At 40.9% G+C, this 26,519-nt stretch overlaps 1 protein-coding gene across 1 annotated transcript in view; it reads right to left on the bottom strand.

Moving 5' to 3' along the window:
- LOC139377204 (macrophage mannose receptor 1-like) overlaps nt 1-26,053 on the bottom strand; it is a 102,286-nt gene extending 76,233 nt beyond the window's left edge. Inside the window, exons 1-13 of the mRNA XM_071120205.1 lie at nt 25,987-26,053; nt 21,637-21,972; nt 17,125-17,298; nt 16,446-16,601; nt 14,821-14,934; nt 13,513-13,650; nt 12,112-12,288; nt 11,863-12,005; nt 10,361-10,474; nt 9,455-9,570; nt 8,511-8,659; nt 2,748-2,947; nt 1,811-1,932 (exon numbers count right to left, since the gene is read on the bottom strand). Of these exons, the coding sequence (XP_070976306.1) occupies nt 1,811-1,932; nt 2,748-2,947; nt 8,511-8,659; nt 9,455-9,570; nt 10,361-10,474; nt 11,863-12,005; nt 12,112-12,288; nt 13,513-13,650; nt 14,821-14,934; nt 16,446-16,601; nt 17,125-17,298; nt 21,637-21,972; nt 25,987-26,053 (2,006 nt within the window). The remainder of the gene's footprint in view (nt 1-1,810; nt 1,933-2,747; nt 2,948-8,510; nt 8,660-9,454; nt 9,571-10,360; nt 10,475-11,862; nt 12,006-12,111; nt 12,289-13,512; nt 13,651-14,820; nt 14,935-16,445; nt 16,602-17,124; nt 17,299-21,636; nt 21,973-25,986) is intronic.
- Between the last annotated feature and the right edge of the window lie 466 nt (nt 26,054-26,519).

Here is a 26,519-nt window from a genome sequence, read left to right as displayed (position 1 = left end):
GGAGTGTGAAGGTGAACGGAAAGGCTCTGGAGCAACGAACCGCCCTTGCTGTCTCTGCCTGGCCGGTTCCCATCTTTCCACTGGGATTCTCTGCCTAACCCTATTACAGGGGCTGAGTCACTGGCTTACTAGGGCTCTTTCATGCCGTCCCTAGGAGGGGTGCGTCACTTGAGTGGGTTGAGTCACTGATGTGATCTTCCTGTGTGGGTTGGCACCCCCCCCCCCCCCCCCCCCCTTGGGTTGTGCAGTGGCGGAGATCTTTGTGGGCTATACTCGGCCTTGTCTCAGGATGGTAAGTTGGTGGTTGAAGATATCCCTCTAGTGGTGTGGGGGCTGTGCTTTGGCAAAGTGGGTGGGGTTATATCCTTCCTGTTTGGCCCTGTCCGGGGGTATCAACGGATGGGGCCACAGTGTCTCCTGACCCCTCCTGTCTCAGCCTCCAGTATTATTATACTGTAGTAGTTTGTGGCGGGGGGCTAGGGTCAGTTTGTTATATCTGGAGTACTTCTCCTGTCTTATCTGGTGTCCTGTGTGAATTTAAGTATGCTCTCTCTAATTCTCTCTTTCTTTCTCTCTCTCGGAGGACCTGAGCCCTAGGACCATGGCATGATGACTCTTTGCTGTCCCCAGTCCACCTGGCCGTGCTGCTGCTCCAGTTTCAACTGTTCTGCCTGTAGCTATGGAATCCTGACCTGTTCACCGAACGTGCTACCTGTCCCAGACCTATTATTTGACCATGCTGCTCATTTATGAACATTTCAGCATCTTGGCCATGTTCTGTTATAATCTCCACCCAGCACAGCCAGAAGAGGACTGGCCACCCCTCATAGCCTGGTTCCTCTCTAGGTTTCTTCCTAGGTTTTGGCCTTTCTAGGGAGTTTTTCCTAGCCAACGTGCTTCAACACCTGCATTGCTTGCTGTTTGGGGTTGTAGGCTGGGTTTCTGTTCAGCACTTAGAGATATCAGCTGATGTAAGAAGGGCTATATAAATACATTTGATTTGGCTACAGTATCCAAAACAAAACTATATTATCACCATGGTTATGATATCCAAAACAATACTATATTATCACGATGGTTACGGTATCCAAAACAATACTATTTGATCACCATGGTTACGGTATCCAGAACAATACTATATTATCACCATGGCTACGGTATCCAAAACATTACTGTATTATTATTATTACCTTTTCTACGGTATCCAAAACATTACTATATTATCACCATGGCTACGGTATCCAAAACTTTACTATATTATCACGATGGTTACGGTATCCAAAACAATACTATTTGATCACCATGGTTACGGTATCCAGAACAATACTATATTATCACCATGGCTACAGTATCCAAAACATTACTATATTATCACCATGGCAGGGAATACAACTTCTGTCAGTGTGAGTTAGCAGTATTACATTATTGGTATGTCGGGGGTCCCACCTAGTGGACAAGGTTTGAGAAACCTGGAAGAAGGTGGAAATAGAACTGTCACATACTGCAACAAACATGTTATTAAACCTGTATAGGAAACAAACATGTTATTAAACCTGTATAGGAAACAAACATGTTATTAATCCTGTATAGGAAACAAACATGTTATTAAACCTTTACAGGCAACAAACATGTTATTAAACCTGTATAGGAAACAAACATGTTATTAAACCTTTAAACCTTTACATTAAACCTGTATATGTTGACTCTTTGGATCCTAGAATAAGACCTGTCAAAGATTATTGGGGGCTGGAGCCGTTGCTAACCGATAAAGGTGTGAGTTGGAATATCTGAGTGAGGTTGAAGAACTTACACATGATGCATAGACTGGAGGTCCGTAGAACTGTGGATGCTGAGTAGGTCTCCTCCAATCACCCTGCAGAAGTCCCGAGCCTCAAACCAGGTCTTCTCATCTTCGCGAGGCCCTGTAAAGAACTGGACCAGACAGACAACCTATTCAGTGCAGACCAGAGCGCTATGGGTAGTGCACTACTTTAGACCAGAGCCTTATGGGTAGTGCACTACTATTGACTAGAGCCCCATGGACACTACACAGGGAAGAGACTGTCATTTAATACACAGGCTGTCTCTGGATCATGATCTGTTACCGTTAGGAAGAGATCCTTATATCACAGACTGTCTCTGGATCATGATCTGTTACCGTTAGGAAGAGATCCTGAAGTAACGACAAACTAGGTCATTGTCCTAAATGACCTATAACCTCTGTAGATCAGGTGGTAGGACATGGTGCTTGCAAGACTCGGATAGTGGGTTTGATTCCCGAGACCACCCATACTGTAAAATGTATGCATACATGACTGGATAAAAGCGTCACCTAAATGTCCGATATTATTAATATGTTGCTATATTGTAGAACCTGGCTGTATAGATTACAGATAACAGTAGCTATTACAATGATAGAATACCATGCTATTGTTGTTTGAGGAGAGTGCACAATTTTGAACCAGAAAAGTTATTAATAAGCAAATTAGGCACATTAGGGCAGTCTTGAATTTTGAACAGAAATGCAATGGTTCATTGGATCAGTCTAACACTTTGCAATACACTGATTCCATCTAGTGGCTAAAATCTAAATTGTACCTGGGCTGGAATAATAAATTATGGTCATTTCAAAGATGATGGTACAAAACAAATACAAAAGAACGGTTGGTATTCTATTATCTTCTACCAGATCTATTGTGTCATATTATATTACATTCCTTTCACATTTCATTCTAAGTTATGTCTACCTTGAAGCAGTAGTTCCGAGACCCCACAGGAAACCAGCCCTCATGGCACCTGGGAGGGACAGGTGTGATTGGTTCTGGTGTTGGCCCCGCTCCTTCTGCCAGGTGTTTACAGATATACTTCTCCTGATTGGTGCAGCTCAGCACATCCCATAATCCAGCTAGAGTCCCTGTTGTCATGGCCACACATCCCTGTCGACTGCCTGAGGTCAAAGTTGACGCAAAGGGAGAACACAAATACAGAGCAACATTCAGGTTCACAGCTAAGAGCACTTATTACCATGTTCAATGAGATTCAGTTATATAGTAGAACTGTAGTGAGACTCCTACTATAGAACTGTAGTGAGACTCCTACTATAGAACTGTAGTCAGACTCCTACTATAGAACTGTAGTGAGACTCCTACTACAGAACTGTAGTCAGACTCCTACTATAGAACTGTAGTGAGACTCCTACTATAGAACTGTAGTGAGACTCCTACTATAGAACTGTAGTCAGACTCCTACTATAGAACTGTAGTGAGACTCCTACTATAGAACTGTAGTGAGACTACTACTATAGAACTGTAGTGAGACTCCTACTATAGAACTGTAGTCAGACTCCTACTATAGAACTGTAGTGAGACTCCTACTGTAGAACTGTAGTCAGACTCCTACTATAGAACTGTAGTGAGACTCCTACTATAGAACTGTAGTCAGACTCTTACTATATAACTGAAGTATGAGACTCCTGCTATAGAACTGTAGTCAGACTCCTACTATAGAACTGTAGTATGAGACTCCTACTATAGAACTGTAGTCAGACTCCTACTATAGACCTGTAGTATGAGACTCCTACTATAGAACTGTAGTGAGACTCCTACTATAGAACTGTAGTAAGACTCCTACTATAGAACTGTAGTGAGACTCCTACTATAGAACTGTAGTCAGACTCCTACTATAGAACTGTAGTCAGACTCCTACTATAGAACTGTAGTGAGACTCCTACTATAGAACTGTAGTGAGACTCCTACTATAGAACTGTAGTGAGACTCCTACTATAGAACTGTAGTGAGACTCCTACTATAGAACTGTAGTGAGATTCCTACTATAGAACTGTAGTCAGACTCCTACTATAGAACTGTAGTGAGACTCCTACTATAGAACTGTAGTCAGACTCCTGCAATAGAACTGTAGCGAGAATCCTACTATAGAACTGTAGTGAGACTCCTACTATAGAACTGTGGTGAGACTCCTACTATAGAACTGTGGTGAGACTCCTACTATAGAACTGTAGTGAGACTCCTACTATAGAACTGTAGTGAGACTCCTACTATAGAACTGTGGTGAGACTCCTACTATAGAACTGTAGTCAGACTCCTGCTATAGACCTGTAGCATGAGACTCCTGCTATAGAACTGTAGTGAGACTCCTACTATAGAACTGTAGTGAGACTCCTACTATAGAACTGTAGTGAGACTCCTACTATAGAACTGTGGTGAGACTCCTACTATAGAACTGTAGTGAGACTCCTACTATAGAACTGTAGTCAGACTCCTACTATAGAACTGTAGTGAGACTCCTACTATAGAACTGTAGTGAGACTCCTACTATAGAACTGTAGTGAGACTCCTACTATAGAACTGTAGTGAGACTCCTACTATAGAACTGTAGTGAGACTCCTACTATAGAACTGTAGCATGAGACTCCTGCTATAGACCTGTAGCATGAGACTCCTGCTATAGAACTGTAGTGAGACTCCTACTATAGAACTGTAGTGAGACTCCTACTATATAACTGTAGTGAGACTCCTACTATAGAACTGTAGTATGAGACTCCTACTATAGAACTGTAGTGAGACTCCTACTATAGAACTGTAGTCAGACTCCTACTATAGAACTGTAGTCAGACTCCTACTATAGAACTGTAGTGAGACTCCTACTATAGAACTGTAGTGAGACTCCTACTATAGAACTGTAGTGAGACTCCTACTATAGAACTGTAGTGAGACTCCTACTATAGAACTGTAGTGAGATTCCTACTATAGAACTGTAGTCAGACTCCTACTATAGAACTGTAGTGAGACTCCTACTATAGAACTGTAGTCAGACTCCTGCTATAGAACTGTAACGAGACTCCTACTATAGAACTGTAGTGAGACTCCTACTATAGAACTGTGGTGAGACTCCTACTATAGAACTGTGGTGAGACTCCTACTATAGAACTGTAGTGAGACTCCTACTATAGAACTGTAGTGAGACTCCTACTATAGAACTGTAGTGAGACTCCTACTATAGAACTGTAGTCAGACTCCTGCTATAGACCTGTAGCATGAGACTCCTGCTATAGAACTGTAGTGAGACTCCTACTATAGAACTGTAGTGAGACTCCTACTATAGAACTGTAGTCAGACTCCTACTATAGAACTGTAGTGAGACTCCTACTATAGAACTGTAGTGAGACTCCTACTATAGAACTGTAGTGAGACTCCTACTATAGAACTGTAGCATGAGACTCCTGCTATAGACCTGTAGCATGAGACTCCTGCTATAGAACTGTAGTGAGACTCCTACTATAGAACTGTAGTGAGACTCCTACTATAGAACTGTAGTGAGACTCCTACTATAGAACTGTGGTGAGACTCCTACTATAGAACTGTAGTGAGACTCCTACTATAGAACTGTAGTGAGACTCCTACTATAGAACTGTAGTGAGACTCCTACTATAGAACTGTAGTGAGACTCCTACTATAGAACTGTAGTGAGACTCCTACTATAGAACTGTAGTGAGACTCCTACTATAGAACTGTAGTGAGACTCCTACTATAGAACTGTAGCATGAGACTCCTGCTATAGACCTGTAGCATGAGACTCCTGCTATAGAACTGTAGTGAGACTCCTACTATAGAACTGTAGTGAGACTCCTACTATATAACTGTAGTGAGACTCCTACTATAGAACTGTAGTATGAGACTCCTACTATAGAACTGTAGTGAGACTCCTACTATAGAACTGTAGTGAGACTCCTACTATAGAACTGTAGTCAGACTCCTACTATAGAACTGTAGTGAGACTCCTACTATAGAACTGTAGTCAGACTCCTACTATAGAACTGTAGTCAGACTCCTACTATAGAACTGTAGTGAGACTCCTACTATAGAACTGTAGTATGAGACTCCTACTATAGAACTGTAGTCAGTCTCCTACTATAGAAATTTAGTGAGACTCCTGCTATAGAACTGTAGTGAGACTCCTACTATAGAACTGTAGTGAGACTCCTACTATAGAACTGTAGTCAGACTCCTACTATAGAACTGTAGTGAGAATCCTACTATAGAACTGTAGTGAGACTCCTACTATAGAACTGTAGTCAGACTCCTACTATAGAACTGTAGTCAGACTCCTACTATAGAACTGTAGTGAGACTCCTACTATAGAACTGTAGTGAGACTCCTACTATAGAACTGTAGTGAGACTCCTACTACAGAACTGTAGTGAGACTCCTACTATAGAACTGTAGTGAGACTCCTACTATAGAACTGTAGTGAGACTCCTACTATGGAACTGTAGTGAGACTCCTGCTATAGACCTGTAGCATGAGACTCCTGCTATAGAACTGTAGTGAGACTCCTACTATAGAACTGTAGTGAGACTCCTACTATAGAACTGTAGTCAGACTCCTACTATAGAACTGTAGTGAGACTCCTGCTATAGAACTGTAGTGAGACTCCTACTATAGAACTGTAGTGAGACTCCTACTATAGAACTGTAGTCAGACTCCTACTATAGAACTGTAGTGAGACTCCTACTATAGAACTGTAGCGAGACTCCTGCTATAGAACTGTAGTGAGACTCCTACTATAGAACTGTAGTCAGACTCCTAGTATAGAACTGTAGTCAGACTCCTACTATAGAACTGTAGCACGAGACTCCTGCTATAGAACTGTTGTGAGACTCCTACTATAGAACTGTAGTGAGACTCCTACTATAGAACTGTAGTGAGACTCCTGCTATAGAACTGTAGTGAGACTCCTACTATAGAACTGTAGTCAGACTCCTACTATAGAACTGTAGTGAGACTCCTACTATAGAACTGTAGTGAGACTCCTACTATAGAACTGTAGTCAGACTCCTACTATAGAACTGTAGTCAGACTCCTACTATAGAACTGTAGTGAGACTCCTACTATAGAACTGTAGTAAGACTCCTACTATAGAACTGTAGTGAGACTCCTACTATAGAACTGTAGTCAGACTCCTACTATAGAACTGTAGTGAGACTCCTACTATAGAACTGTAGCGAGACTCCTGCTATAGAACTGTTGTGAGACTCCTACTATAGAACTGTAGTGAGACTCCTACTATAGAACTGTAGCGAGACTCCTGCTATAGAACTGTAGTGAGACTCCTACTATAGAACTGTAGTCAGACTCCTACTATAGAACTGTAGTGAGACTCCTACTATAGAACTGTAGTGAGACTCCTACTATAGAACTGTAGTCAGACTCCTACTATAGAACTGTAGTCAGACTCCTACTATAGAACTGTAGTGAGACTCCTACTATAGAACTGAACCTATACCTAGCATCTGTCACTACAATATATAGTATTATTATACATCTCTGAGGTTGTCCTATACCTGGCATCTGTCACTACAATATATAGTATTATTATACATCTCTGAGGTTGTCCTATACCTAGCATCTGTCACTACAATATATAGTATTATTATACATCTCTGAGGTTGTCCTATACCTAGCATCTGTCACTACAATATATAGTATTATTATACATCTCTGAGGTTGTCCTATACCTAGCATCTGTCACTACAATATATAGTATTATTATACATCTCTGAGGTTGTACTATACCTAGCATCTGTCACTACAATATATCGTATTATTATATATCTCTGAGGTTGTCCTATACCTAGCATCTGTCACTACAATATATAGTATTATTATATATCTCTGAGGTTGTCCTATACCTGGCATCTGTCACTACAATATATAGTATTATTATATATCTCTGAGGTTGTCCTATACCTGGCATCTGTCACTACAATATATAGTATTATTATATATCTCCATGGTTGTACTATACCTGGAATCTGTCACTACAATATATAGTATTATTATATATATCTGAGGTTGTCCTATACCTAGCATCTGTCACTACAATATATAGTATTATTATATACATCTGAGGTTGTCCTATATCTGGTATCTGTCACGCCCTGGTTGAAGTATTTTGTGTTTATCTTCATGTATTGGGTCAGGCCAGGGAGTGGCATGGGGTTTTTGTATTGTGGTGTGTTTTGTCTTGGGGTTCTGGTGTTGGTATTGGGATTGTAGCTTAGTGGGGTATCTAGCAAAGTCTATGGCTGTCTGGAGTGGTTCTCAATCAGAGGCAGGTGTTTATCGTTGTCTCTGATTGGGAACCATATTTAGGCAGCCATATTCTTTGAGTTTGTCGTGGGTGATTGTCCTTAGTGTCCTTGTTCCTACCGTTGTTAGTTTTTCACAAGTATAGGCTGTTTCGGTTTTTGTTTCGTTGTTTACGTTCTTTGTTTTGTAGTGTTTGTGTTAATTCATGTTTATGTTGTTCATTAAACATGGATCGAAATCTACACGCTGCATTTTGGTCCGGCTCTCCTTCACACCTAGAAAACCGTTACAGTATCTGTCACTACAATATATAGTATTATTATATATCTCTGAGGTTGTCCTATACCTGGCATCTGTCACTACAATATATAGTATTATTATATATCTCTGAGGTTGTCCTTTACCTGGCATCTGTGCGTTCCAGTGGGTGTACCTGACCCTGTTGCTGTTCGTCCAGCTGAAGAAGTCGATGTGGTTCTGGTTGGAGAGTCCGATCCAGAAGTGTTGCTCTGGCCTGGACCCAACCAGGCTGATCAGGAAAGCATTATCCAACCTGGGCACATTATTATGAAAACATTATCATTATAACATTATACACCCTGGACACATTATTATGAGACATTATCATTATAACATTATACACCCTGGACACATTTTTTTAAAGACATTATCATGGTAGCATTATCGTGTAACATTATCATGGAACATTATCCTGGATCGTTATCATGGCACATTATCGTGTGGCATTATCCACCCTGGCCACATTATTTTGAGACATTATCATTGTAGCATTATCCACCCTGTACATATTATTTTTTAAAGTTATTATCGTGTGAGCATTATCATGGAACATTGTCCTGGATTGTTATCATGGCACATTATCATGTGGCATTATCCACCCTGGCCACATTATTTTGAGACATTATCATTGTAGCATTATCCACCCTGTACACATTATTTTGAGACTTTACCATTGTATCATTATCATGGAACATTTTCATGGCACGTGATTATAGATCATTATCATGGATCATTATCCACCCTGGACACATTATCTTTATAACAATATTGAAACATTATGGTTAAAGGTATATTTTACTCAAAAACTCTATTTTAGCATTTGGTCCTTTAGTCCACTGTTAATACAATGCCCTAAAATGGTGTCAGCAGCCGAGGGATCAAGATGGAGCACTTTCAGTATAGAGCAAAAACTGTGATGACATAACAGTGGACCAAATAAGATATACATTATAATGGAACTCATTATCATTAGACAATGTATTATCTAGCCAAATTCATCTAGCCCAAATTTTTGATACAGAGAAGTATATCCCGGTTTCGTTCTTACCTGCTAGAAACATCTGCCAGATATGACTGTGAGCTCTTGCATGTCTCTTTGGCCTCATCAAAGGTCTTGATCTCTGGTCCCACAAAGTAGCAAAAGGAGCCATGCCTGGTCCAATGCTTCAGAGAGGCAAACAGGGTCAGAAACAGCTGTTAGTCTGACCTCTGCTCTCCCTGGCTGACCTCTGCTCTCCCTGGCTGGCCTCTGCTCTCCCTGGCTGACCTCTGCTCTCCCTGGCTGACCTCTGCTCTCCCTGGCTGACCTCTGCTCTCCCTGGCTGACCTCTGCTCTCCCTAGCTGACATCTGCTCTCCCAGGCTGACCTCTGCTCTCCCTGGCTGACCTCTGCTCTCCCTGGCTGACCTCTGCTCTCCCTAGCTGACATCTGCTCTCCCAGGCTGACCTCTGCTCTCCCTGGCTGACCTCTGCTCTCCCTAGCTGACATCTGCTCTCCCAGGCTGACCTCTGCTCTCCCTGGCTGACCTCTGCTCTCCCTGGCTGACCTCTGCTCTCCCTGGCTGACCTCTGCTCTCCCTGGCTGACCTCTGCTCTCCCTGGCTGACCTCTGCTCTCCCTGGCTGACCTCTGCTCTCCCTGGCTGACCTCTGCTCTCCCTGGCTGACCTCTGCTCTATAGCGCTGACCTCTGCTCTCCCTGGCTGACCTCTGCTCTCCCTGGCTGACCTCTGCTCTCCCTGGCTGACCGCTGCTCTCCCTGGCTGATCTCTGCTCTCCCTGGCTGATCTCTGCTCTCCCTGGCTGACCTCTGCTCTATAGCGCTGACCTCTGCTCTCCCTGGCTGACCTCTGCTCTCCCTGGCTGACCTCTGCTCCCCCTGGCTGACCTCTGCTCTATAGCGCTGACCTCTGCTCTCCCAGGCTGACCTCTGCTCTCCCTGGATGTCCACTCACCGATTTGCAGCCTGGGTTCGTGTCCACCTGGTCCCCTGAGGGTTGGGAGGTAGATTTCTTCATACAGATGAAGCCACGCTGGTTGTCACACACCTGAGTAGCCCACCTGCCCTGCTGTAAGACAGACACAGTCACACAGGACATCGTCAAGGAGGGAGCGGGTTGGTGTGGTTGTAAATGGGTGTTAGGGTTAGGGGGTGTTAGGGTTAGGGCCAAAGTTAGGGGGTGTTAGGGTTAGGGGGTGTTAGGGTTAGGCGGTGTTAGGGTTAGGGCCAAAGTTAGGGGGTGTTAGGGTTAGGGGGTGTAAGGTTTAGGGCAAAGGTTAGGGGGTATAAGGGTTAAGGCCAAGGTTAGGGGGTGTTAGGGTTAGGGCCAAAGTTAGGGGGTGTTAAGATTAGGGGGTGTTAGGGTAAGGGGGTGTTAGGGTTTTTTTTTTTTTTTTTTTTTTTTTTTTTTTTTTTTACCTTTATTTAACCAGGCAAGTCAGTTAAGAACAAATTCTTATTTTCAATGACGGCCTGGGAACAGTGGGTTAACTGCCTGTTCAGGGGCAGAACGACAGATTTTGTACCTTGTCAGCTCGGGGGTTTGAACTCGCAACCTTCCGGTTACTAGTCCAACGCTCTAACCACTAGGCTACCCTGCCGCCCCAGGGTTAGGGCCAAGTTTAGGGGGTGTTAGGGTTAGGGCCAAGGGTTAGGGTTAGGGTTAGGGTTAGAGTTAGGGCCAAGGTTAGGGGGTGTAAGGGTTAGGGCCAAGGTTAGAGGGTGTTAGGGTGTGTTAGGGTTAGGGGGTGTTAGGGTTAGGGGGTGTAAGGGTTAGGGGGTGTGAGGGTTAGAGGGTGTTAAGGTTAGGGGGTGTAAGGGTTAGGGGGTGTTAGGGTTAGGCCCCAGGTTAGGGGGTGTTAGGGTTAGGGCCAAGGTTAGGGGGTGTTAGGGTTAGGGGGTGTAAGGGTTAAGGGGTGTTAGGTTTAGGGGGTGTCAGGGTTAGGGGGTGTTAGGGTTAGGGGGTGTTAGGGTTAGGGGGTGTTAGGGTTAGGGGGTGTAAGGGATAGGGGGTGTAAGGGTTAGGGGGTGTAAGGGTTAGGACCAAGGTTAGGGGGTGTTAGGGTTAGGGGGTGTTAGGGTTAGGGGGTGTAAGGGTTAGGGGGTGTTAGGGGGTGTTAGGTTTAGGGGGTGTTAGGGTTAGGGGGTGTTAGGGTTAGGGGGTGTAAGGGTTAGGGGGTGTAAGGGTTAGGGGGTGTTAGGGGTAGGGGGTGTTAGGGTTAGGGGGTGTTAGGGTTAGGGGGTGTTAGGGTTAGAGGGTGTAAGGTTTAGGGTTAGGGGGTGTTAGGGTTAGGGGGTGGAAGGGTTAGAGGGTGTTAGGGTTAGGGGGTGTAAGGGTTTGAGGGTGTTAGGGTTAGAGGGTGTTAGAGGGTGTTAGGGTTAGGGGGTGTTAGGGGGTGTTAGGGTTAGGGGGTGTAAGGGTTAGGGCAGTGTGGAGGGGGGTTGATGGTACCATACCTCTCCTCTGACCAGTACACAGTTGCCCTCCATCGGCATGGCTTCCTCCCACCTAGTGAAGGTGACAGGGGATTGGTCGCTCCACTCAAACAGTAGTGGCGTCTTGACATCGTTCATCCCGATCCACAGCTCGTCAGCGGCCGCTGGGACAGAGGAAAGGAGGAGAGGAGGAGAGGAGGGAAAGGGGAGAGTTGGAGTTAGCCTTTTCACTGACTGTCTAACGTGTGAGTGTATCTCTGTTTCACTGACCATATCCCAGCTGTGACATCACAAAGCTGTGCTGCTCAATGTTGTGGATGCTGGCCAGGTCGCCTCCGTCCTTCCGACATTCCGTCTGAGCCTCTGTCCAGGTCTTCTTGGTACGCTGGAGGAGGTAGCACCTGGCAGCGTAGGGAATCCACGGACTGGAGCAGTAACCTGTCACTTCTGTGGATCACAAACAAAGGGAAACACATTGTAGAATACAAGAAATACACCGCCCATAATAAACAATATAATACAAAAATGAACTGGACTAGACTGGACTAGACTGGACTGGACTAGACTGGACTAGACTGGACTGGACTAGACTGGACTAGACTGGACTGGACTAGACTGGACTAGACTGGACTGAAATTATCTGGACTAGACTGGACTGAAATGATCTGGACTAGACTGGACTGAAATGAACTGGACTAGACTGGACGAGACTGGACTAGACTGGACTGAAATGAACTGGACTAGACTGGACGAGACTGGACTAGACTGGACTGGACTAGACTGGACTAGACTGGACTGAAATTATCTGGACTAGACTGGACTGGACTAGACTGGACTAGACTGGACGAGACTGGACTGAAATTAACTGGACTAGACTGGACTGGACTAGACTGGACTGAAATGGACTGGACTAGACTGGACTGAAATTAACTGGACTAGACTGGACGAGACTGGACTGAAATGAACTGGACTAGACTGGACTAGACTGGACTGAAATGAAATGGACTAGACTGGACTGAAATGGACTGGACTGGACTGAAATGAACTGGACTAGACTGGACTGGACTGGACTAGACTGGACTAGACTGGACTGAAATTATCTGGACTAGACTGGACTGAAATGAACTGGACTAGACTGGACTGGACTAGACTGGACTGGACTAGACTGGACTAGACTGGACTGAAATTATCTGGCCGAGACTGTACTGAAATGAACTGGACTAGCCTGGACTGGACTAGACTGGAATGAAATTATCTGGACTAGACTGGACTGAAATGAACTGGACTAGACTGGACTGGATGAGACTGGACTGAAATGAACTGGACATGATTAAATTTGAGCAGAGTAGAACGTGTTGGATCTGGGTGAACAGGGGCTTTTAGGGAGGTCTTTCTGACAGAACAACCTGGGTGAAAGGGGCTTAGGAAAGTCTTTCTGACCGACCTACCTGGGTGAACGGGGTATGTAGGTGGGTCTTTCTGACAGACCTACCTGGGTGAACGAACGGGGGATGTAGGTGGGTCTGTCTGACAGACCTACCTGGGGGAACAGGGGATGCAGGTGGGTCATTCTGACAGACCTACCTGGGGGAACGGGGGATGCAGGTGGGTCATTCTGACAGACCTACCTGGGGGAACGGGGATGCAGGTGGGTCTTTCTGACAGACCTACCTGGGGGAACGGGGGATGTAGGTGGATCTTTCTGACAGACGTAGCCATGTTTCTTGGAGCACAGGGAGCTCTGCCAGTAGGACTGCTGACCTGGGTCGACTAGTCCACAGATATGACCAGGATCAGTGCGAGGATGACCTACACAAAAACAACAACAACAACTATATCACTACAACTGAAGACTAACAACTATATCACTAGATCTGAAGACTAACATCTATATCACTACAACTGAAGACTAACAACTATATCACTAGATCTGAAGACTAACAACTATATCACTAGAACTGAAGACTAACAACTATATCGCTACAACTGAAGATGATATAGTTGTTAGTCTACAGTTGTGGAGATATAGCTGTATATACTATATATCTATAGTGTAACTAACTGACCCTGGTCCTTTTCCCCTCTATAGTGTAACTAACTGACCCTGGTCCTTTTCCCCTCTATAGTGTAACTGACTCTGGTCCTTTTCCCCTCTATAGTGTAACTAACTGACCCTGGTCCTTTTCCCCTCTATAGTGTAACTGACTGACCCTGGTCCTTTTCCCCTCTATAGTGTAACTAACTGACCCTGGTCCTTTTCCCCTCTATAGTGTAACTGACTGACCCTGGTCCTTTTCCCCTCTATAGTGTAACTAACTGACCCTGGTCCTTTTCCCCTCTATAGTGTAACTAACTGACCCTGGTCCTTTTCCCCTCTATAGTGTAACTGACTGACCCTGGTCCTTTTCCCCTCTATAGTGTAACTGACTCTGGTCCTTTTCCCCTCTATAGTGTAACTAACTGACCCTGGTCCTTTTCCCGTCTATAGTGTAACTAACTGACCCTGGTCCTTTTCCCCTCTATAGTGTTACTGACCCTGGTCCTTTTCCCCTCTATAGTGTAACTAACTGACCCTGGTCCTTTTCCCCTCTATAGTGTAACTGACCCTGGTCCTTTTCCCCTCTATAGTGTAACTAACTGACCCTGGTCCTTTTCCCCTCTATAGTGTAACTGACTGACCCTGGTCCTTTACCCCTCTATAGTGTAATTGACTCTGGTCCTTTTCCCCTCTATAGTGTAACTGACTGACCCTGGTCCTTTTCCCCTCTATAGTGTAACTGACTGACCCTGGTCCTTTACCCCTCTATAGTGTAACTGACTCTGGTCCTTTTCCCCTCTATAGTGTAACTAACTGACCCTGGTCCTTTTCCCGTCTATAGTGTAACTAACTGACCCTGGTCCTTCACCCCTCTATAGTGTTACTGACCCTGGTCCAGAGTAGTGCAGCATGAAGGGAATAGTGTGAAGGTGAGGACTCACCAGAGTCCCAGCGGAAGTAGCGGAGAGGCTTTCCACTGATCCACTGCCACCCACTGTCCTGTTCCAGAGCATTCAGCCCCGTCCACAGCGGCACATGCAGCCTACCACACAGGCCTGTACATGAACAGTACACTAATAAACACACTGGTACATTAACAGTACACTAATAAACACACTAGTACATGGACAGTACACTAATAAACACACTGGTACATTAACAGTACACTAATAAACACACTGGTACATGAACAGTACACTAATAAACACACTGGTACATGAACAGTACACTAATAAACACACTGGTACATTAACAGTACACTAATAAACACACTAGTACATGAACAGTACACTAATAAACACACTGGTACATTAACAGTACACTAATAAACACACTAGTACATGGACAGTACACTAATAAACACACTGGTACATTAACAGTACACTAATAAACACACTGGTACATTAACAGTACACTAATAAACACACTAGTACATGAACAGTACACTAATAAACACACTGGTACATTAACAGTACACTAATAAACACACTGGTACATTAACAGTACACTAATAAACACACTGGTACATTAACAGTACACTAATAAACACACTAGTACATGAACAGTACACTAATAAACACACTGGTACATTAACAGTACACTAATAAACACACTAGTACATGGACAGTACACTAATAAACACACTGGTACATTAACAGTACACTAATAAACACACTGGTACATTAACAGTACACTAATAAACACACTAGTACATGAACAGTACACTAATAAACACACTGGTACATTAACAGTACACTAATAAACACACTGGTACATTAACAGTACACTAATAAACACACTAGTACATGGACAGTACACTAATAAACACACTAGTACATGAACAGTACACTAATAAACACACTGGTACATTAACAGTACACTAATAAACACACTGGTACATTAACAGTACACTAATAAACACACTAGTACATGGACAGTACACTAATAAACACACTAGTACATGAACAGTACACTAATAAACACACTGGTACATTAACAGTACACTAATAAACACACTAGTACATGGACAGTACACTAATAAACACACTGGTACATTAACAGTACACTAATAAACACACTAGTACATGAACAGTACACTAATAAACACACTAGTACATGAACAGTACACTAATAAACACACTGGTACATTAACAGTACACTAATAAACACACTAGTACATGGACAGTACACTAATAAACACACTGGTACATTAACAGTACACTAATAAACACACTAGTACATGAACAGTACACTAATAAACACACTGGTACATTAACAGTACACTAATAAACACACTAGTACATGGACAGTACACTAATAAACACACTGGTACATGAACAGTACACTAATAAACACACTAGTACATGGACAGTACACTAATAAACACACTAGTAGATGAACAGTATACTAATAAACACACTGGTACATGAACAGCACACTAATAAACACACTGGTACATGAACAGTACACTAATAAACACACTGGTACATGAACAGTACACTAATAAACACACTACTTGAGTTTGACACGCCTGATACATGTGTGCATGGCCACCGGGTGGCGCTACCTGCTAAGTAGGTCTGCTCGAGGGGTTCGGTGATTGAGGCCAAGTCTGCTCCCTGCTGTTGGCAACTGGTCCGAGCCTGGTGCCAGGTCAGAGCAGAGTCGAGGTTCACCTGGTAGAATGCACCTGTGACCGGGTTCTTATGCCAATGCTCCGTAGCTGCAGAGGGATGGGGGAGAGATGTTCAGAGAGCACAGCCTTGCTATTGAGAAAGGCCGCCGTAGGCAGACCTGGCTCTCATGAGAAGACAGGCTATTGACACACTGCCCACAACATGAGGTGGAACATCCTAACATCCTGCCAAATGTATGACATCTTTCCCTCAGATTACACAGATCCACAAAGAATATATATATATTGGGTGAAATAGATTTGTGACCTGTTGCCACAAGAAAAGGGCAACCAGTGAAGATTCAGTGAAGATGTATTTTCCCTTTTCTACTTTAACCATTTGCACATCATTACGACATTGTATATAGACATAATATGACATTTGAAATGTCTTTATTATTATGGAAATTGTGTGAGTGTCATGTTTACTGTTCACTTTTTATCAATTTCACTTCCCTTGGCAACGTTAACATATGGTTATCATGACGATAAAACCGAAAGAGAGAGAGAGAGAGAGAGAGATCTAACAGCTGCTTATATTGACACAGTAAGTAATAGATGTAATACTCGCATTTGGATGGACAGTTGCCCCACAGTTCATTGTCTTGGTAGTTTGTTTCAATGGCACACCAAAGCCGTCTATCAGAGGAGTCTACCAAGGTGCAGTCTCCATACCATTGGTCTTTGTACAGGAAAGGAAACTGACAGGGACGCCCAAATGCGTTTCCTTCGATGGTAAAGAGTTCTGAAAAGGGGACAGTGGTTACTGGTTACTGTGTGATCTGTATGTAGTTCAGTGCTCAGTGCGACATGGGTTTTAGACCCAAAGGGTTTTACTATATTAGTGTGTCTGCCATCTTGCCTCCCTGTGTGACCTTGTTGGGGAACATGGCTTTCTATACTAACACTCTTACGGGAGACTGGCTGTGAGTGTCTCTCTCTTTCTCTGTGAGTGTGTCTCTTTCTCTGTGAGTATGTCTCTCTCTCTTTCTCTGTGAGTGTGTCTCTCTCTCTGTGAGTTTCTCTTTCTCTTTCTCTGTGAGTGTGTCTCTCTCTCTGTGAGTGTCTCTTTCTCTGTGAGTGTCTCTTTCTCTCTGTTAGTGTATCTCTTTCTCTTTCTCTGTGAGTGTCTCTCTCTCTTTCTCTGTTAGTGTGTCTCTTTCTCTGTGAGTGTGTCTCTTTCTCTGTGAGTGTGTCTCTCTCTCTGTGAGTGTCTCTTTCTCTGTGAGTGTCTCTTTCTCTCTGTTAGTGTATCTCTTTCTCTTTCTCTGTGAGTGTCTCTCTCTCTTTCTCTGTGAGTGTCTCTCTCTCTTTCTCTGTTAGTGTGTCTCTTTCTCTGTGAGTGTGTCTCTTTCTCTGTGAGTGTGTCTCTTTCTCTTTCTCTGTGAGTGTCTCTCTCTTTCTCTGTTTGTGTGTCTCTTTCTCTGTGAGTGTGTCTCTTTCTCTGTGAGTGTGTCTCTTTCTCTTTCTCTGTGAGTGTCTCTCTCTCTTTCTCTGTCAGTGTGTCTTTCTCTGTGAGTGTGTCTCTTTCTCTGTGAGTGTGTTTCTCTCTCTTTCTCTGTGAGTGTCTCTTTCTCTGTGAGTGTGTCTCTTTCTCTGTGAGTGTGTCTCTTTCTCTTTCTCTGTGAGTGTGTCTCTTTCTCTGTGAGTGTGTCTCTTTCTCTCTGTTAGTGTGTCTCTTTCTCTTTCTCTGTGAGTGTCTCTCTTTCTCTGTGAGTGTCGCTCTCTCTTTCTCTGTTAGTGTGTCTCTTTCTCTGTGAGTGTGTCTCTTTCTCTGTGAGTGTGTCTCTTTCTCTTTCTCTGTGAGTGTCGCTCTCTCTTTCTCTGTGAGTGTGTATCTTTCTCTGTGAGTGTGTCTCTTTCTCTGTGAGTGTGTAACTTTCTCTGTGAGTGTGTCTCTTTCTCTGTGAGTGTGTCTCTTTCTCTGTGAGTGTGTCTCTTTCTCTGTGAGTGTGTCTCTTTCTCTGTGAGTGTGTCTCTTTCTCTCTGTGAGTGTGTCTCTCGCTCTTTCTCTGTGAGTGTGTCTCTTTCTCTGTGAGTGTGTCTCTTTCTCTCTGTGAGTGTGTCTCTCTCTCTTTCTCTGTGAGTGTGTCTCTTTCTCTGTGAGTGTGTCTCTTTCTCTTTCTCTCTGTGAGTGTGTCTCTTTCGCTCATGAGTGTGTCTCTTTCTCTCTGTGAGTGTGTCTCTTTCTCTTTCTCTGTGAGTGTGTCTCTTTCTCTGAGTGTGTCTCTCTCTCCTTCTCTGTGAGTGTGTCTCTTTCTCTTTCTCTGTGAGTGTGTCTCTTTCTCTTTCTCTCTGTGAGTGTGTCTCTTTCTCTCTGTGAGTGTCTCTTTCTCTGTGTGTGTGTCTCTTTCTCTCTGTGAGTGTGTCTCTCTCTCTTTCTCTGTGAGTTTGTCTCTTTCTCTGTGAGTGTGTCCCTGTCTTACTGTACATTGTGGAATCTCAGGGAAAAATCGGTCATTTCTTTCAATAAAATATACTGTCTGATGTAGTTATATTTAACCTGTAATCTATAAAATATACTGTCTGATGTAGTTATATTTAACCTGTAAAATATACTGTCTGATGTAGTTATATTTAACCTGTAATCTATAAAATATACTGTCTGATGTAGTTATATTTAACCTGTAATCTATAAAATATACTGTCTGATGTAGTTATATTTAACCTGTAATCTATAAAATATACTGTCTGATGTAGTTATATTTAATCTGTAAAATATACTGTCTGATGTAGTTATATTTAACCTGTAATCTATAAAATATACTGTCTGATGTAGTTATATTTAACCTGTAATCTATAAAATATACTGTCTGATGTAGTTATATTTAACCTGTAATCTATAAAATATACTGTCTGATGTAGTTATATTTAACCTGTAAAATATACTGTCTGATGTAGTTATATTTAACCTGTAATCTATAAAATATACTGTCTGATGTAGTTATATTTAACCTGTAATCTATAAAATATACTGTCTGATGTAGTTATATTTAACCTGTAAAATATACTGTCTGATGTAGTTATATTTAACCTGTAAAATATAAAATATACTGTCTGATGTAGTTATATTTAACCTGTAAAATATACTGTCTGATGTAGTTATATTTAACCTGTAATCTATAAAATATACTGTCTGATGTAGTTATATTTAACCTGTAAAATATAAAATATACTGTCTGATGTAGTTATATTTAACCTGTAAAATATACTGTCTGATGTAGTTATATTTAACCTGTAATCTATAAAATATACTGTCTGATGTAGTTATATTTAACCTGTAATCTATAAAATATACTGTCTGATGTAGTTATATTTAACCTGTAATCTATAAAATATACTGTCTGATGTAGTTATATTTAACCTGTAAAATATAAAATATACTGTCTGATGTAGTTATATTTAACCTGTAAAATATACTGTCTGATGTAGTTATATTTAACCTGTAATCTATAAAATATACTGTCTGATGTAGTTATATTTAACCTGTAATCTATAAAATATACTGTCTGATGTAGTTATATTTAACCTGTAATCTATAAAATATACTGTCTGATGTAGTTATATTTAACCTGTAATCTATAAAATATACTGTCTGATGTAGTTATATTTAACCTGTAAAATATACTGTCTGATGTAGTTATATTTAACCTGTAATCTATAAAATATACTGTCTGATGTAGTTATATTTAACCTGTAATCTATAAAATATACTGTCTGATGTAGTTATATTTAACCTGTAAAATATACTGTCTGATGTAGTTATATTTAACCTGTAAAATATAAAATATACTGTCTGATGTAGTTATATTTAACCTGTAAAATATACTGTCTGATGTAGTTATATTTAACCTGTAATCTATAAAATATACTGTCTGATGTAGTTATATTTAACCTGTAAAATATAAAATATACTGTCTGATGTAGTTATATTTAACCTGTAAAATATACTGTCTGATGTAGTTATATTTAACCTGTAATCTATAAAATATACTGTCTGATGTAGTTATATTTAACCTGTAATCTATAAAATATACTGTCTGATGTAGTTATATTTAACCTGTAATCTATAAAATATACTGTCTGATGTAGTTATATTTAACCTGTAATCTATAAAATATACTGTCTGATGTAGTTATATTTAACCTGTAATCTATAAAATATACTGTCTGATGTAGTTATATTTAACCTGTAAAATATAAAATATACTGTCTGATGTAGTTATATTTAACCTGTAAAATATACTGTCTGATGTAGTTATATTTAACCTGTAATCTATAAAATATACTGTCTGATGTAGTTATATTTAACCTGTAATCTATAAAATATACTGTCTGATGTAGTTATATTTAATCTGTAAAATATACTGTCTGATGTAGTTATATTTAACCTGTAATATATAAAATATACTGTCTGATGTAGTTATATTTAACCTGTAATCTATAAAATATACTGTCTGATGTAGTTATATTTAACCTGTAATCTATAAAATATACTGTCTGATGTAGTTATATTTAACCTGTAATCTATAAAATATACTGTCTGATGTAGTTATATTTAACCTGTAATCTATAAAATATACTGTCTGATGTAGTTATATTTAACCTGTAAAATATACTGTCTGATGTAGTTATATTTAACCTGTAATCTATAAAATATACTGTCTGATGTAGTTATATTTAACCTGTAATCTATAAAATATACTGCCTGATGCAGTTATATTTAACCTGTAATCTATAAAATATACTGTCTGATGTAGTTATATTTAACCTGTAATCTATAAAATATACTGTCTGATGTAGTTATATTTAACCTGTAATCTATAAAATATACTGTCTGATGTAGTTATATTTAACCTGTAATCTATAAAATATACTGTCTGATGTAGTTATATTTAACCTGTAAAATATACTGTCTGATGTAGTTATATTTAACCTGTAATATATAAAATATACTGTCTGATGTAGTTATATGAAGCCTGCTTCTTTTGCTTCTTGTGTTGTGTGTCGAGACTTTGTCCATTTTGTCTAAAATTCATTTTAGAATCCTAATAAATGTGAACCGTGTGACTCTAATCCTGTACCTCTGTGGGTCCTTGAGCAGGGGCCGTCCGTTGTTCCAGAGATGGTCCAGCGACTCCGAGGCCCCGTGTCTCTGGACAGCACCAGATCATTGTTGTCGTTAATGTGCAGGTACAGAGTCTGTCCTTTCAGTGTGAGCAGTGTGTTATTACTGCACTCCCACTGCTGGAGGAGGCTCTTCTCATCACAGTCAGAATACACCAGCGTACTACCCTCTGTCTTCCCAGAAACCCCAGCACACTTCCTGTTGTTGGTGTAGTAGAGACGTCCACCTGACACCCAGCGTGCCAGGTCCTGTCTAATGCCACTTTCTGCATTGAAGAGGTTGAACGGACCGTCTACAAAGAAAAATTACAACAATCACTAACCAGCATTGACATAATAGGCAACCATTTGAACACTTTAATTGAACCCTCTTTCATAAGGACTTTTTAACAGTCGTAGGGCTACATAACACTGTCATAGAGCTATGTAAAGCACTGTCATAGGGCTACATAAACATCTCATAGAGCTATGTAAAGCACTGTCATAGGGCTACATAACACTCTTAAAGAGCTATATAAAACAGTCCTAGGGCTACACAACACTATATGAATCCTAATAAGGCCAAGCACCACACCCTCATCATCCTTAATCAATATCACATTCAACTTTTACCAGTAAACACAAATCTACGACTTTTTAGTATAACAAAAAAACTGCAATATGCTGAACTCAGCAAAAATAGAAACGTCCCATTTTCAGGACCCAGTCTTTCAAAGATAATTCGTAAAACTCCCAATAACTTCACAGATCTTCATTGTAAAGGGTTTAAACACGGTTTCCCATGCTTGTTCAATGAAACATAAACCATTTTTCTGGACAGTGGATGAAGTCAGACTAAATATTTAGTGTTATGTTTTGTTAAGACATTCCAGCACCGGATTTGATCAGAGCAGAATGTGGATAAATAGTTTTATCATTCTACCTGTAAAATACTACAGACGTACGTGTCAGCGATTGGGTGCAGAGATGTAGTGGAGTCAGGCGCAGGACACAGGTTTGAGCAACACAACTGAATTTACTCACAAAAGTCAAGCAAAAATTCCAAAAAATAGGAAAATACATACACACTAACACCTACCTATTATATAATAATATAATGTATTAATTAATTAATATATATAATAATATAATTAATTAATATATATAATAATATAATTAATTAATATATATAATAATATAATTAATTAATATATATAATAATATAATTAATTAATATATATAATAATATAATTAATTAATATATATAATAATAATATAATTAATTTATATATATATAATAATATGATTAATTTATATATATATATATAATAACATGATTAATTTATATATATATATAATAATATAATTAATTTATATATATATGTAATATTATTCATTTATATATATATATAAATAATAATATAAATAATTTATATATATATATATATATATATATAATCATATAATTAATGTATCTATATATATAATAATATAGTTAATTTATTTACCAAACACGTATTTAGACCCAATCACTTCAAAGTAAGTTACAAAATATAGTCCAGTTTGTAAAACACTCTAAGAAATGGGCTTTACATGATAATGTGTGTCAGCCCAACGTGTGTCAGAGCACTCTGTGAACGGCATCATTTGCTGTGCACTGTGTGAAAGCTCTGGTTGTCCCTCTTCACATACTGCTCTCTGTTCTCATCTGAGATGCAGAACATGAAATCTGACACCTCATTTGCATAGGGAGCTATACCTCACATTTTTTGGCCTATCCAGACAAAGGATCGATTTCCTCTGCCTTTGCTATTGCAGCAAAAAGCACCTCTCATCTCGCTGTGATCTTCTCAGAGGGATTCAGCTCTCAACATGAAAAAATACTAAATCATTTTGCAGAATTGAAACAAGACCTCTTCTTCTTGGTCACAGAGGGACGGAAACCACCTTAAAGCTGAAGTTGTCGGCAGGCATTTGAATGATGTGTCTCTGCACCACTCAGTGGACGCTGGGCAGAAAATGATCTGTTGTCATGTGTTGTGCTGTCACTGAGTACGATCATATTTATTTTACAGTCATAAGAAAGGTGCAGTGTTATTGGCAAGTCGTTTATAATTTTATTGTTATTATATTTAGAAAGTATTGTCAAAATGTCTATCTCTATTCCCTTCTCTTTGTTGAATCAGAAAAAAAATTATTGAACTACTGAAAGAGCTGATTCCTGTACTTGGACCTCCTACGTTGAACGTAATAATGTGTACAAAACTCACTTTTGAAAAACCAAAAAATGAATCTGCCTACATCGAATATTCCATTCCTCTCAAACATTTTTGAAAAAGCTGTTTGTTCAGCAACTCACTGCCTTCCTGAAGACAAACAATGTATATGAAATGCTTCAGTCTGGTTTTAGACCCCATCATAGCACTGAGACTGCACTTGTGAAGGTGGTAAATGGCCTTTTAATGGCATCGGACCGAGGCTCTGCATCTGTCCTCATGCTCCTAGACCTTAGTGCTGCTTTTGATACCATCGATCACCACATTCTTTTGGAGAGATTGGAAACCCAAATTGGTCTACACGGAGAAGTTCTGGCCTGGTTTAGATCTTATCTGTCGGAAAGATATCAGTTTGTCTCTGTGAATGGTTTGTCATCTGACAAATCAATTGTAAGTTTCGGTGTTCCTCAAGGTTTTAGGACCAATATTGTTTTCACTATATATTTTACCTCTTGGTGATGTAATTTGGAAACATGATGTTAATTTTCACTGCTATGCGGACGATACACAGCTGTACATTTAGTGGAACATGGTGAAGCCCCAGAATGTACCTCCCTGGAAGCCTGTGTTTAAGACATAAGGAAGTGGATGGCGGCAAATGTTCTACTTTTACACTCGGACAAAACAGAGATGCTAGTTCTAGGTCCCAAGAAACAAAGAGATCTTCTGTTAGATCTGGCAATCTTGATGGTTGTACAGTCGTCTCAAATAAAACTGAAGGACCTCGGCGTTACTCTGGACCCTGATCTCTCTTTTGACGAACATATCAAGAATAATTCAAGGACAGATTTTTTTCCATCTTTGTAACATTGCAAAAATCAGAAACGTTTTGTCCAAAAATGATGCAGAAAATTAGATTAGACTACTGCAATGCTCTACTTTCTGACCATATTACTCCAGTGTTAGCCTCTCTGCACTGGCTTCCTGTTAAGGCTAGGCTAATTTCAAGGATTTACTGCTAAACTACAAAGCATTACATGGGCTTGCTCCTACTCATCTCTCCGATTTGGTCCTGCCGTACATACCTACATGTACACTACGGACACAAGACGCAGGCTTCCTTATTGTCCCTAGTATTTCTAAGCAGACATCTGCAGGCAGGGCTTTACTGAAGACTCATCTCTTCAGCAGGTCCTATGATTGAGTGTAGTCTGGTCCAGGGATGCGAAGGTGAACGGAAAGGCACTGGAGCGACGAACCGCCCTTGTCTCTGCCTGGCTGGTTCCCCTCTCTCCGCTGGGATTATTTGCCTCTGACCCTATTATGGGGGCTGAGTCACTGGCTTACTAGTGCCCTTCCATGCTGTCCCTAGGAGGGTTGCATCATTTGAGTGGGTTGAGTCACTGACTCCTTGCTGTCCCCAGTCCACCTGGTCGTGCTGCTGCTCCAATTTCAACTGTTCTGCCTGTGGCTATGGAACCTTGACCTGTTCACTGGATGTGCTACCTTGTCCCGGACCTGCTGTTTTTGACTCTCTCTCTACCACACCTGCTGTCTCTAACTCTGAATGCTCTGCTATGAAAAGCCAACTGACATTTATTCCTGAGGTTCTGACCTGTTGCACCTTCTACAACCACTGTGATTATTATTATTATTATTATTATTATTATTATTATTATTTGACCCTGCTGGTCATTTATGAACGTTTGAACATCTTGGCCATGTTCTGTTATAATCTCAATCTAGCACAGCCAGAAGAGGACTGGCTACCCTCAGAGCCTGGTTCCTCTTTAGGTTTCTTCCTAGGATCCTGCCTTTCTAGGGAGGTTTGATTGATGAACAACATTCCTGTTTCAGGTGTAAACTAATAACCAATGAGATGAACAACATACCTGTTTCAGGTGTAAACTAATAACCAATGAGATGAACAACATACCTGTTTCAGGTGTAAACTAATAACCAATGAGATGAACAACATACCTGTTTCAGGTGTAAACTAATAACCAATGAGATGAACAACATACCTGTTTCAGGTGTAAACCAATAACCAATGAGATGAACAACATACCTGTTTCAGGTGTAAACCAATAACCAATGAGATGAACAACATACCTGTTTCAGGAGCCCCCAGGGTGGTTTGAATGAAGAGCATCAGTACTGTTATCATGATGGTTGTCATGGTCCCAGTTGGGTTGTGACTGACATACAGACGTCCTACAGCAGAGTGGAGTGTTCTGTACGACTGGGTCTGCTATTTAATAACATGACAGTCTCTGTCACATGACAGCTTTTTTTTCTCCATCAACGGATGTTGTCGCGACATTTCAACACTTTTCTAGTGAATGGGAGGTGCACTGACACATCACTGTGTCAGGGTTTACGATTCGCAGAAAACACTGTGGTGTTTAAAAACATATATGTTCTGCGTATTTTACCCGGACCACAAGTCATGAGACAGTAGTCAATGTCTGAGCCCCAAATGGCATCCTATTCCGATATAGAACCCTGTGGGCCTTGGTTAAAAGTAGGGCACTACAAAGGGCCCTGGTTGAAAGTAGGGCACTACAAAGGGCCCTGGTTGAAAGTAGGGCACTACAAAGGGCCCTGGTTGAAAGTAGGGCACTACAAAGGGCCCTGGTTGAAAG

The sequence above is a fragment of the Oncorhynchus clarkii genome, chromosome 20, assembly GCF_045791955.1.
Source record: "Oncorhynchus clarkii lewisi isolate Uvic-CL-2024 chromosome 20, UVic_Ocla_1.0, whole genome shotgun sequence".
In the NCBI taxonomy this organism is placed as follows: Eukaryota; Metazoa; Chordata; class Actinopteri; order Salmoniformes; family Salmonidae; genus Oncorhynchus; species Oncorhynchus clarkii.
The sequence above is the reverse complement of the archived record's forward strand: the minus strand, read 5'-3'. Positions and strand labels throughout refer to the sequence as shown.